Below are 13515 nucleotides of genomic sequence, written 5' to 3' on the forward strand. Positions count from 1 at the left end.
TGTCTGCCCCCAGACTGTGGGCCCCTTGAGGGCAGGACCTGGTTTGGGTCCCAGAGCAGCCAGTGTCTGATTCGTGACAGATGCCCTAGGCCTGGGTAAGCCCCTCCAGAATGGCTTGCTTGTGCAGGGTGGAGAGTCTGGCATCTCTGGGCCCAGCCTGGAAGGGCGCTGGGCTGGCTGGCCAGTGACACACCTTGGGTTCCTGGGCCCCTCCTGGCCACACTGTCGGTGGGCCTTAAGCTCCCTTAGCATATGACCTCTGGAATAGTGAGCCCGCACCTCGGGAGGGGCAAGCAGAGGCAAGAGCAGGATGGCAGGTGGCAGGCGGGGCTGCACAGGGGAGCACAGCAACTCCACTTCCTGTGGGCGAGGGCCCCGCGCCTGCCCGGGGGGAGGTTGCACAAACCTTCCTGCGCAGGCCTCGGGCTGCCTGCCTGCCTGGCCTGAACTCCAGCCTGCCTCTTCCACTGGCCACTGCCTCCCACACAGGGCTGGCATCCCTGTTCCCTGCTCTGGGTCCCAGACTGTGTCCTCCATCACCGCAGGGTCGGCGAGGGGCTGGGCTGGACACCAGGGCACGCCCTCCCATCACTGAGCTCCACTCCTTCCTCATTTTGCTGCCGATTCTAGCCCCAAACAAAACAGGTTGAGCCTTTTCCTCCCCTCGGCAGCTCCTCTCTGGCTCATGGCTGCCTTCTGAGTGCTGCAGACGGCGCCGGCCGGGAAGGGGGGCCTGGGTCAGCCCTGCCAGGACTGGGACGGTGCTGCTGGCGCCTGGCCCTCCATCAGGCCAGCCTGTGGCAGGAGAGCAAGCTTTGCCGCGGCAGACGCCTGAGGATGATGCCCCAGCTGCAGTTCAAAGATGCATTTTGGGTGAGTGAGGATGGTTGGGGGCACTGAACAAGTGGAGCAGGCAGAGCTAGGCTGAAATCTCCATGCAGGTGATGGGATGCGGCTCTGAGAGGGGAGCTTTCTCATAAAATAGTGGTTGATTCCTGGTCTTAATCATCATGGAGGTGACCCGGGCCCCCACCCTTCTGGATTGGAAGGCAAGTGGACTCCGTGAATGAGGGTCCTCCTTTCTGCTGCCCCAGCTGTTTTCTCCTCTGGGAGACCTCTCCCCACAGCAGGAGCTCCTCAGAAGAGGGTAACACATGGGTGGGGGCTTGAGGAGGATGTGTGGGGCAGCAAAGGAGGGGTCACAGATTTAGAGACCAGACAAACTTGGGTTCAGGTCTTGGCTCTGTTACTTATAGGCTGGGCAAGTCATTTCTGTCTCTGAGCCTCAGTCTCTCCATCTATATAATGGGGATAAATAAAAATCAACACACCAACTAAAGCATTGGATCAGCAAGGGGATCCAGTGCACTAAAGACCCCAGCCCCTTGCCTCACTCCAAATGGTAATTCTCTTTCCCTCACCCAGCCCCTTGTCCCTTGCAGACCTTAGGGATCCTTCAAGGAGGCAGCCAGACGGGCAATTGCTTGCTTACTTTCTTAAATTCAACACAGGCTTAAATCAAGTCATTTCCCCCATGAAATAAGGGCGCCCAGCCAGTGGTAGAGGTAAAGTGACTTGGCCCGGGCCACATAGCCTGCAGCCCAGCTTGGACCCCTGGATCATCTCAGCATTTTTCCAGCTGTCCTTCAACTCCCCCTCTGCCCCTCAGCTCCAGCTGTGCCCAGGGCTCTGGGGAAAAGCTGAGACCTCTCTGGTTGGAGCTGGGGAATATGGCTGTCCTGGGGTGCTGCCTCCAACCCCGAAGAGGACTCTCTGGCCCTCGGCTCAGCCGGCTGAGCCCCAGCCAACTGCCCTGCCCTCCCCGGGCCCTTTCCTGGGGCTGCAGCCAGGAGGATGAGAGCCACGGAGCCAGGCCTGCCTTCCCTTCCGGCCAGCTCCACTTGGGGCCTGTGGCCAGCGTGTGAGTGTTCTGCTTCCTCTGCACTGACTGCACAGTAGGCAAAGGACCCCACATGGGGAGGGCACCTTGTGCCTTTCTAGGCCTCAGTTTCCCCATCTCTGCAAAGACAGGGTGGGCGCAGCCCAGAGAATCGAATGGAGGCAGAGCTGCCTCAGCCCATCCGGAGGACCAGGCACCAGGATGCTCAGGGCCCAGGCTGGCAGCTGGAGCCCTGGGGGGTGGGGGATGTGAATCACCACCTTGCTGCCCTGCCTTGGTGTGCAAAGTTGGGGGAAGGGGTAGGGCCTGGAAACCCAGTCCACTCTGTAGCCCAGGGCAGGCCAGGACCCCTTAACTATCTTATCACTGAGACCTCTGTCCAGGCCCAGAGCCTAGTGCAGAGTTGGGCAAGGAGTAGCCCCTATGGTAGGCTCTGGGCACAGGTAGGGGTGGCGTATAAGGGATCAGGGTGTGGCAGCAGCAGCAGAAGCAAGCAGCCAGTGCCTGTGGAGCTTCCTGAGCGGCATCCTGCCCGCACTCTGAGCTCATTGCACCTCTGGGCTTCCTGGCCTCCAAGTGCCTGCTCTCCTCTGTGGCTGGCTCCCTGGGTCTGGAGTGGGTATATAGTTTCCCTAGGGAAGGCCAGAGCAGGAAGGAGAGAGAAGTAGCCAGTGGGAACCTTTCACACTGAGTCTGGGCCGACGCCTCGAAAGGTCACTGTACCCATCAAGGCATCACTTGCCCCAGGGCTCTGGATTCTAATACCTCTTCCTGATGCTCAGCCCATCCCAGTGCATAACAACTAACATTTGCTGAGCACGAAAGATGTGCCAGGCGCTGTTCTCCAGATGAATGCATATTCACTCATTCAATCCTTCAAACAGATGCTACTGTTATCTCTCTTATTCAGATGAGGAAATTGAGGCACAGAGACATTAAGAGACTTGCGCAAGGTCACACTGCTGGGATTAAACCCTGGCAGGCTGGCTCCAGCACCTGTGTTGTCGCAGGATCCCTCTATCTTTCATATCACTGGATCTTTTGGCTTCGGGGTAAGAGGAAATTGTCTTATCTCCCAGAGGGGTAAGAAGATCAGACAAGGTGGCTAGAACAATATTTTGAAGCTTCATTTGTAGACAAATCTGTGAAACAGAAAAGGCACACTACTCTGACCGCAGGTGTTATGTTAGGAACAGCCCAGCCAGCTTGGCCCTTGTCTGGGCCTTCCCCCACCCCAGCCCAAGGCACTGTCATTAAACCCTTCAGCCTGCCAGCACACTGTTTAGAAATGACTGGTTTTTAGGCCGGGTGCAGTGGTTCACGCCTGTAATCCCAGCACTCTGGGAGGCCAAGACAGATGGATCACTTGAAGTCAGGAGTTCAGGACCAACATGGCCAACATGATGAAACCCTGACTCTACTAAAAATACAAAAATTAGCCAGGCGTGGTGGCATGCTCCTGTAATCCCAGCTACTTGGGAGGCTGAGGCAAGAGAATGGCTTGAACCCAGGAGGCAGAGTTTGCAGTGAGCCGAGATTGCGCCACTGCACTCTGGTCTGGGTGACAGAGTTGACAGAGTGGAGGGACCCTACTTTGGCTAAACTAGAAAGATCATGTTTGATATCACAGCCCTTCAGTTATCACCCATATCACCTCACCCATACAGAACACGGGGCGGAGGAGGGGAGCTAGCCCTGCTGTTTCTAGCTTTAGCTCACAGTAAGGGAGGAAGCAAAAGTGCTTTCTCAGGAGCCAAAGATGATTTCCCTAAGAGCTTTCCTTAAAGCTCATATACTACACTCCTAGGAGACGTCCCCTAGCTTTTACTCAGGTCCTGTGAACTCTAATTTCACCCACAATTTTAACAAACTTGGCATGGGGTCTTTCAGCCTATAGATGTAGCAATTGGTGGCAGTCTGCACAGTACCTGATACACAGTTGGTGATGGATAAATGTTGGTGGACCTGGACTATGAGAGGACATTTCACAGGCAGGGCAGCTAGCAGCCTGATTGCAAGGAAGGAGACAGAAACAGTCTGAAAAGCAGCTGTAATGGTACAGAAGTAGTGGGGACACTCAGCGTGGGAGCAGACAGAGTCCTGTCCCTCGGTCGGCCTGTTTTTGTAATTTTATCAGTGTAACCACACAGTATTTATTTATAGCCTGATTTTAGCTGCAGCTGAGTGTTCAGATGCATGCTGCTGTAGGAGTGAGGCAGGGCAGACCAGCCACAGGGGAGGGAAGGGATAATGTGATTTCTGTGATACACGCAGATGATAAAGAGCATCATCCCTTGGCAGGAAGTTTGTAAATGAGCCTCAGAGTGGGACCTGTCAGTGAGACAAGGTTGAGTCTGCAAATCCCAGCTGTCCGAGTGGAAAGGGCATTAGACCTCATGTTGTCTGGCCTAGCACTGAGTCTAAGGAGCTGGGAAATCCAGAGAAGGAAGGGTCCTCCCCTGCCCCCAGTTTGTCATGGCTCCACTCCCAGCAGGCAGCCGAACTATTGCAAGAAATGTCTGTCTGTATCCTCTGCACAGGGCTGATGAGTGGGGTACCAGCTGAGGATGTGTTCATAGAATAAATGAATGGACAGTGAATGTCTCCATGGTCCATCTCCCTTCCTGAACCCATTTTTTACTTCATTTCACTTTTTTTGGAGACAGAATCTTACTCTGTCGCCCAGGCTGGAGTGCAGTGGCACAATCTCAGTTCACTGCAACCTCCACCTCCTGGGTTCAAGCGATTCTCCTGTCTCAGCCTCCCGAGTAGCTGAGATTACAGGCGTGCGCCGCCACATCCGGTTAATTTTTGTATTTTTAGTAGAGGTGGGGTTTCACCATGTTGGCCTGGCTGGTCTCGAACTCCTAACCTCAGATGATCCACCCGCCTCGGCCTCCCAAAGTGCTGGGATTACAGGCGTAAGCCACAGTGCCCAGCACTTCATTTCACTTTTGTTACATTCTGCAAATATTTGGTGAGTAGGGCTCTCTACTAAGTGGTCCACCCTGGACCCCTGAGCTTCTTCACTCTGAACATCTAATCAGATGAATGAGACTGTCTTGACCTGAAGGAAGCTATGGTCCAGTGCCAGGGCTGGAGGAATAACTGGGTCAGGCAAGGAGTGCTCTGAGAGGAGCAGCATCTCAACTGTGCCATCCCCTCCCAGGCCCCCCATCCCTCACAATATGTATGTCCATCTAATGGCCTTTGCAAACATGTCATTAGATATTGTTTTAAGAGGGAAAATCTAGTTCTGGACCAGATTCTATTGAGATCCACATCCTATCCCTTTTAGGGTAGTTAAAAGGAAAAGTAAAGACCTGGGGAGGCTGGGCCACATGCACTACAGTGACCGTCACCCACCCTTTGGGTGGGAACCACCAAGGGGGTACGGGGACAATAGGTGTGAACTTTCCCCTTGACATGTGGGCGTCTCTCTCCTTTGAGGTTGGGCTCTGGCTCCATCTGGAAACCCCTGTGCCACACTGGGAGGAGCTGAACCTCCCCAAGCCCATTTAACAGGTGACAGCATTGATGCTGGGTGGGGCAGTGACTCACCAGCTTCACACAGTGGGACTGGCCAGGCTGGTCCGCCCCTTCCCTGTGTGGCACTCAGCCGCTGGTGCCTTTTCCCTTCCCAGTTCTGAGACGCTGAGATGCCCATTTATGAGACTACAGAGAAGGCGACTGAGGGGCGCTACTTTGACCTGTCACAAAGCTGCCTGTCTCTACCCCCAGACTTGTCTACCATGGCCCAGGGGCATTAGGAGAACCTGACATTTGCTGGGCACCTGTTCTACCCTGGGCATTTAAAGATATGTGTGTGTGTGTGTGTGTGTGTGTGTGTGTGTGTATTTAAAGTGTGTATGTGTATATATATACTGTCTAAAGAAACAAAATCGACTAATATAAAATCCTAAAAGGAAAGTGGGGAAATGGAGAAAACTAGGAAAAGAAAAAGCACCTTTAGTCTAATCACACAACTGCTAAGATATTGCTGTGTTTGAGTGAGATTGCCTTACATAGGTGCAAGCATATTGTGTACACAATTTCGTATTTTCCCTCTCTTTTAAAAATTTTTTATTTTTGCAGAGGTGAGGTCTCCCTATGTTGTCTAGGCTGGTCTCAAACTCTTGGGCTCAAGCAATCCTCCTGCCTTGGCTTCCAGAGTGCTGGGATTACAGGCGTGAGCCACCATGCACGGCCCTCCCTCCTTTTTTTTCTAGTATTCTAAATTTTATTTTAAATTGTAGTGAAATACACATAACATAAAATGTACCAGCTTACCCATTTTTTTGGTGTATGGTTCAGTAGCGCTAGTGTTCACAGTTTGCCACCCTCTCCTTTTTTTAGCGTAACTCACTCCATCAGGAACACTTATGGGTGTGGACATGGGTTCCTCATTTTCGGCCACACCGATGTTCATGGCCGCACAGTGCTCTAGCTTGTGAATTTGGTGACTATGCTGTGATTTTTTTGCCCAATCCCCCATGGCTGAACATTTAGGTTACTGACAATTATTTATTATTCTGGACAGTAACACCATGGGTAGATCTTTGACTCTAAAGGTTTTTCACTTGGGGATGATTTCTTTGGGCAGAGGAGGCTAATGGCTCTTTTCCAGGGGAGGAGGCATTTCTGGGTGAAAGAGTGGGGACAGTTCTTTAGCCATGGGCACTAGCAGCCACTTTGGGATCCCCCATAGTCCTCTGGTTGGGCAGGAGCTTTTTCACACAGAAAGGAGGAACCCCAGAATGGCCTGGAAGGATCAGGGCCTGTGGGTGGGGCCCTGCTGGAAACTAGAGCCTGCTCTGACTTTGTGGAAGGCCTTGCAGCCCAGCAAACTGCTGTGGCCTTGAAGGTCCTGGACATCCTGCCTTTGCTGCCACCAAGTACCTTCCCAGCACCTGCCTGGCTGCATCTGTCAGAAGGAGTGAGGACGGAGGCTCTCCCTTTCCTGATTGGGAAAGCTCTTTAAGACCTGGTGTTCCCTATAAAAAGCAGAGAGTCTAGCAGTGTGTCTGGTCGGCAACCCATTGTGAAAAGTGGGGAAATAAGCATTTATACTGGCACAGGCTTGTTGTATTGACAACAAAAATCTGTGGACGGATGCACAGGGAGCTCATTAAAGTGGTTGCCTGTTGGGAGAATGAGAGAAAAGAGATGGATGAGGGATGAGGCTGAGCGTCTGTGAATGTTTTCAGGATTGATGTTTTTATACTGTTTGATTTTTGAACCATATGAATGTATTAATTATTCAAAATTAAATCAAACAATTAAAAATGAAAAAGATGGCATTTATTTCAAGTCCCATGAAGAATTTTTCCCTGAATCCCAGCTACTTACATCATCCCCTGAGGGGCAGCAATGCTGCCTGTTTGCTGAGTGTCTGTTCCGTGCCAGGCATGGTGCCATTCAGTCCACATGCTCCCAACCCCATCGTCAGTGTCTTCCTGACTCTGTGATGGGACCTAAGGCACGGCAGGATTAGGACCAGACCAGGGTCACCTGTGCAGGGTAGAGCAGGGACTCCCACCCAGGTCTGTCGAACTCTATTGCCCTCTGCCCCTGAATTCTAGAGAGTTTGTTCTTGCTTCTATTTTAATTTGTGTAGGATGAAAGGATGGCTCCCTACCTATTAACATGGTGTTAATATGTAGACATATTAACATAGATAGACATACATGGTGTCTATGGATTTGGAAGTAGGATTCTCTCCAGCCCCCATCTGATTTTCTGCAAGTCAATACAGAGTACCTGTGTCATTAAAAAGAAAATATTTAAAAAGAAAACTAAGTCATTCCTGCTTTCAAGACTGAGTTGGTGTTTCTACGCCAAATTCGTGGTTTGCTAGCACGCCCTTTCCACACACTCTGTGCATACTTTGTGGTACAGGGGCCTCTGGTGACCAAGAACTTGGTTCATCTGTGCCCATTCCACAGGACGTGGCCCGCTGCTCAGGTGTTAGAAGATTGCAGAGGTTTGTGGTCTTGCTTGCTCTGCTTTGGCAATGCCTGCAGATGGTCACTGCCAGGATTTGCTAGCTGCAGGGTTCTGGGTCGATTTGGTGTTCTTAATTCAATTTTATTCTTGATAAAAAACAAGATCTGCTTCTTGATGACCTGCTTTGTGCTCCAGTCCCCAGGAACCCACGTGCTTTTCCTGGCTGCTCCTGGCATCTACACAGAGCTAGGGCAGCCCCTGGGATGGAGAAGGAGGGCCTTTCTTTGGGCTTTGGAGGGTGGATGAGGATTTGAGATGTCAGGAGGACAAACGGCACTCAAGGTGGGAGGCACGGCATGGGCAAAGGTGTGGAAGGGGGTTTGGAAGACAGTTTTCTGGCCCAGAGCATTGTGCAAGGTGACTGGTAGGAAGGGAAGGCACGAGCTGGATTATGAAAGGTCTCTGCCCTAAGTGGTGGCAGAGATACTTTCTTCTGCCTTTCTACACCCTCTCTGGTGGTGGCTGTTTCCTCTCGTGCAAAAGAAAACAGAGGCTGCAGGCTGTGAGTGGGATGCCCTTCCTCCTCACCCAGAGCCTGGCTGACGCTGCAAACCACACAATGGAGGGAACTTTGGGTGGAAACCAAGACTGCCTCTGCTTCCAGCTAGAGAATGATACCCTGGGCCCTGGGCCGCCCACACCGGGACTCCCATTTGGGTTGGCTCTGGAAGGTTCCTCCCTCACAGACTCAGTAATGACCCATCCTCCAGGCTTAGAAGGAAATGGCTTCTTGAGAAGCCGAGGCGAGTGGATCACCTGAGGTCAGGGGTTCGAGACCAGCCTGGCCAGCATGGTGAAACCCTGTCTCTACTAAAAATACAAAAAATTAGTGGGGCATGGTGGCTCGTGCCTGTAACCCCAGCTACTCAGGAGGCTGAGGCAGGAGAATCGCTTGAACCCAGGAGGTGGAGGTTGTAGTGAGCTGAGGTTTCACAATTGCACTGTAGCCTGAGCAACAAGAACGAAACTCCGTCTCAAAAAAAAGAAGAAGGAAGCGGGCTTCTTCGAAGCCTCACCCAGCCCTCACCCACACTTGCTGGATGGCCTTGGAGAATCATTTTCCCTTTCTGAACCTCAGTTTCCTCATCTGTAGGATGTCAGGGTCATCATCACTTAAGATAAGGGCTTTGAGGATGGGGTGGCTCAGGGCAGTGGTAAGGAACCACCTCCTCCTGCGGCTCAGGGCAGCGGTAAGGGACCACTTCCTCCTGCGGCTCAGGGCAGCGGTAAGGGACCACCTCCTCCTGCTCACCGTAGTGGGGTAGCAGACCAGGAACAGGTCCCAGGGGACCCAGATTTATAATTGGATATGCACCTATAGGGTGAGCCTTATACATAGATCTTGCTGTTTCCAGAATGCCTCCTCCACTGATGTTCAGCATTGCATGTTATACTCCACCATTAGAGAATCATTCCTTTGGTTTCAAGTAACAAGATGATCTATGTTATCTCACTGAATTCCAGCAATAGTCCTGTGAGGTCAGTATTCTTATTACTGTTCTACAGAGAGGAAACTGAGCCTCATGGAAGGGATGTGGGCCTGGGGGATGCCACAAGGATGGAATTTCGGACTGGGCTAGGCCTGGATGCCACCTTCCCAGGTCTGGGTCAGAGAGCCCTTTGCAGTTAACGGGAGGGTGTGGTGGTTTTCGGAGGCCTGGCACACTGAGCAATGGGTGATGGAGCAGGCAGGAGAGTGACAGCTCCTCCCACTTGTGTTGACAGGCCACCCACCATTGGGCAACAGGAAGTGCCAGCTGGAACCCTGGAGACCAGCAACGAGTGTGGGGATGTGGTGGTCAGATGGAACTCAGGGCTTCCCAGCTGTGGAAACAGGAACGGGAAACAGTCACACTGGGGAGGAAGTGAGGGGGTGATGGGCTGAGGCAAGAGCATGCCTGCATGGCTAGAGAGAGTGACCAAGGTTGAGAGTAGTTGGAGATAAGGTCAGAAATAGAACAGCGGCCAGGCGGGGTGACTCACGCCTGTAATCCCAGCACTTTGGGAGGCTGAGGCGGGAAGACCACTTGAACCCAGGAGTTCAAGACCAATCTGGGCAACATGGTGAAACCACTTCTCTAAAAAAAAAAAAAGAAAGAAAGAAAAAAAGAGTACAAAAATTAGCTGTACCTGGTGGTGCACACCTGTAGTCTCAGGTATTTGGGAAGCTGGAGTGGAAGGGTCACTTGAGGCCGGGAGTTGGAAACTGTAGTGACTGCATGATCGCACCACTGCACTCCAGCCTGGGCAAAAGAGCAAGACTGTCTCAAAAAAGAAAAAACAAAGAAAGAAAAGAAATGAAGCAGAGAGCCAGACTGTAGGACTGTCATTCTAAAAAATCCCAATGCCTAGGCCACACCCCAGGTCAATTACATCCTGATTTCTGGGAGTAGGACCTGGACATCAGTATTTTTCAAAGTTCCCCAGTGCCTCCATGTAGAACTTTAGGTTGACAGGCGTCAACACAGATAATTGTGGTAATTAGTTACCTTTGCTGGCCGAGCGTGGTGGCTCATGTCTATAATCCCAGCACTTTGGAAGGCCAAGGTGGGCGGATCACCTGAGGTCAGGAGTTCAAGACCAGCCTGGCCAACATGGTGAAACTCTGTCTCTACTAAAAATACAAAAAATGTAGCCAGGTGTGGTGGTGCGTGCCTGTAATCCCAGCTACTCGAGAGGCAGAGGCAGGAGAATTGCTTGAACCTGGGAGGCAGAGGTTGCAGTGAGCCAAGATTGTGCCACTGCACTCCAGCCTGGGGAATAAGAGCGAACACTCAATATCAAAACAAAACAAAACAAAAATTACCGTTGCTGACAATGGGCATACATCTGGTTTGTACCATTTTCATGACCTCATTTGACTCATCTGAGTGAGCAGAGGTTAAAAGTTTTGGGGGTGGTGGTAATTATATGTAACATAAAATTGACCATTCTAACCATTTTTAAGTATTGATTCAGAGGCATTAAGAACATTCACTATTTCCTGAACTGCTTCATCATCCTGAACAGAAATTGTACCCATCAAACAATAACTCCCCACTCCTTCACCTCATACCTTGTTCTACCTCGATTCTACTTTCTAGCTCTATGGATTTGCCTATTCTAGTCATCTCCTATAAGTACAATCAGATAATATTTGTCCTTTTGTGTCTGGCTTATTTCAGTTAGCATAATGTCTTCAAGGCTCATCCATGTCATATCATGTGTCAGAATTTTCTTCCTCTTTATAACAAAATACTATTCCAATCTACACATATACTTTATTTTGTACATCCATTGATTCATTGATGGCCACTGGGCTGTTTCTTTGAGCTATTGTGAATAACACTGCCATGAACATTTGTGTACAAGTACCTGTTGAAACCCTGCTTTCAATTCTTTTATATATATACCTAGGAGTGGAATTGCTGGATCGTATGGTAATCCTTTATTTAACTTTTTGAATAACTGCCAAACAATTTTACATTCCCATCAACCATGCAAAAGGGATCCAATTGCTTCATATCTTTGCCAACTCTTGTTAATTTCTATTTTTTTTTAATCATAGCCATCTTAGGAGGCATGAAGTGGTATCTCATCGCAGTTTTGATTTACATTTCTCTAATAATTAATGATGTTGAGCGTCTTTTCATGTGTTCATTGGGCATTTGTATACCTCTTTTGGAGAAAGTCTATTTAAGACCTTTGCCCACTTTTGAATCGGTTGTCTTTTTATTGTTGAGTTGTAGGAGTTCTTTATATATTCTGGATACTCATCCTTTATCAGAGATATGATTTGTAAATATTTTCTCCCACTCTGGAGTGTCTTTTCACTCTTTTGATATTGTCTTTTGATGCACAAAAGTTTTTCATTTTGATGAATGCAATGTGTCTACTCTTTGTCTTGTTGCCTATGATTTTAATATCATATCTGAGAAATAATTGCCAAGTTAAATATCATGAAGTTTTTCCCTATGTTTTCCTTTTAAAATTTTGTAACTTTAGGTCTTGCATTTAGGTGTTCAATTCATCTTGAGTTCATTTTTGCAGATGGTATAAAGTAAGGGTCCAGCTTCATTCTTTTGCATGTGGATATCCAGTTTTCCCAGCGCCATTTGTTGAAGTCTGTCCTTTTCTCATTGAATGGTCTTGGCATCCCTGTCAAAAATCAATTGACCATATATGTTAGGGTTCATTTCTGAGCTCACTATTTCCATTCTATTGGTTATATGTCTGTCCTTATGACAGTACCACACTACTTCAATTACTGTAGCTTTGTAGTAAGCTTTGAAATCAAGAAGTGTGAGTCCTCCAACTTTATTCTTCTTTTTCAAGATTGTTTTGGCTCTTCGGGGGCCTGAGTAGAGCTGCTTTTGTTGTTCCCATTTTATAGGTGAGGAGACTGAGGTCTGGACCCTCCTAAGTTTGCCCAACCTGGACTGGCCACGAGTCCATGACAGACTCCTCATCATATTCCCACCATAGGCACACATAGGGAGACACTTGCTTTAGAGGGCCCCTGGGTTGTGGGCTCCTCCCTGCGATTGCTCTGCCTTCCAGCTCCCCAAGAAAGTCCATCTATGACGTCTCGACTTCCTTAAGGCCCCACCAGCTCTCACTCTTCTTCAAGGAGGGTCTGGAGGGAAGGCCTGGAGGCTGGGTCACCACCTTCCTCAGTGGATCAAGAGAAGACCCTGCAAGGAATTAATGTCTGTCCCAGCCTCAGCTTGCCTGGACCTGAGGAGCCTTTAAAAATCAGGACTTCTGGCCGGGCGCGGTGGCTCAAGCCTGTAATCCCAGCACTTTGGGAGGCCGAGACGGGCGGATCACGAGGTCAGGAGATCGAGACCATCCTGGCTAACACGGTGAAACCCCGTCTCTACTAAAAAAATACAAAAAACTAGCCGGGCGAGGCGGCGGGCGCCTGTAGTCCCAGCTACTCGGGAGGCTGAGGCAGGAGAATGGCGTGAACCCGGGAGGCGGAGCTTGCAGTGAGCAGAGATCCGGCCACTGCACTCCAGCCTGGGTGACAGAGCGAGACTCCGTCTCAAAAAAAAAAAAAAAAAAAAAAAAAAAATCAGTACTTCTGGCCCTGTGCAGTGGCTAATGCCTGTAATTCCAGCACTCTGGAAGGCTGAGGCAGGTGGATTGCTTGAGCCCAGAAGTTTAAGACTAGACTAGGCAACATGGCAAAACCCGATCTCTGTGAATAATACAAAAATTAGCTGGGGCGTGGTGGTGCACACCTGTGGTCCCAGCTACTTGGGAGGCTGAAGTGGGAGGATCACTTGAGCCCAGGAGGTCGAGGTTGCAGTGAGCTGTAATCATGCCACTGCACTCCAGCCTGGGCAGTTGCCGCCCAGGCTAGAGTACAGGGGTGCGGTCTTGGCTCACTGCAAGCTCTGCCTCCTGGGTTCATGCCATTCTCCTGCCTCAGCCTCCCGAGCAGCTGGGACTACAGGTGCCCGCCACCATGCCTGGCTAATTTTTTGGATTTCTAGTAGAGACAGGGTTTCACTGCGTTAGCCAGGATGGTCTCGATCTCCTGACCTTGTGATCCACCCATCTCGTGCCTTGTGTGTCAGGCTGCAGAAATTTCATCCCAGGCCTCAGATAACTCCCAGTCCTCA

The 13515-nt window shown here is 50.3% G+C and overlaps 1 protein-coding gene across 2 annotated transcripts in view; it reads left to right on the forward strand.

Annotated features, from left to right (window-relative positions):
• The first annotated feature begins 402 nt into the window (after positions 1–402).
• Positions 403–13515, forward strand: part of PSTPIP1 (proline-serine-threonine phosphatase interacting protein 1) — a 42803-nt gene continuing 29690 nt past the window's right edge. For both annotated transcript variants that reach the window (XM_008015759.3, XM_008015760.3), the window contains exon 1: positions 403–873. In XM_008015759.3, the coding sequence (XP_008013950.1) occupies positions 838–873 (36 nt within the window). In that variant the 5' untranslated portion in view covers positions 403–837. The remainder of the gene's footprint in view (positions 874–13515) is intronic.

Source organism: Chlorocebus sabaeus, chromosome 26 (assembly GCF_047675955.1).
Source record: "Chlorocebus sabaeus isolate Y175 chromosome 26, mChlSab1.0.hap1, whole genome shotgun sequence".
In the NCBI taxonomy this organism is placed as follows: Eukaryota; Metazoa; Chordata; class Mammalia; order Primates; family Cercopithecidae; genus Chlorocebus; species Chlorocebus sabaeus.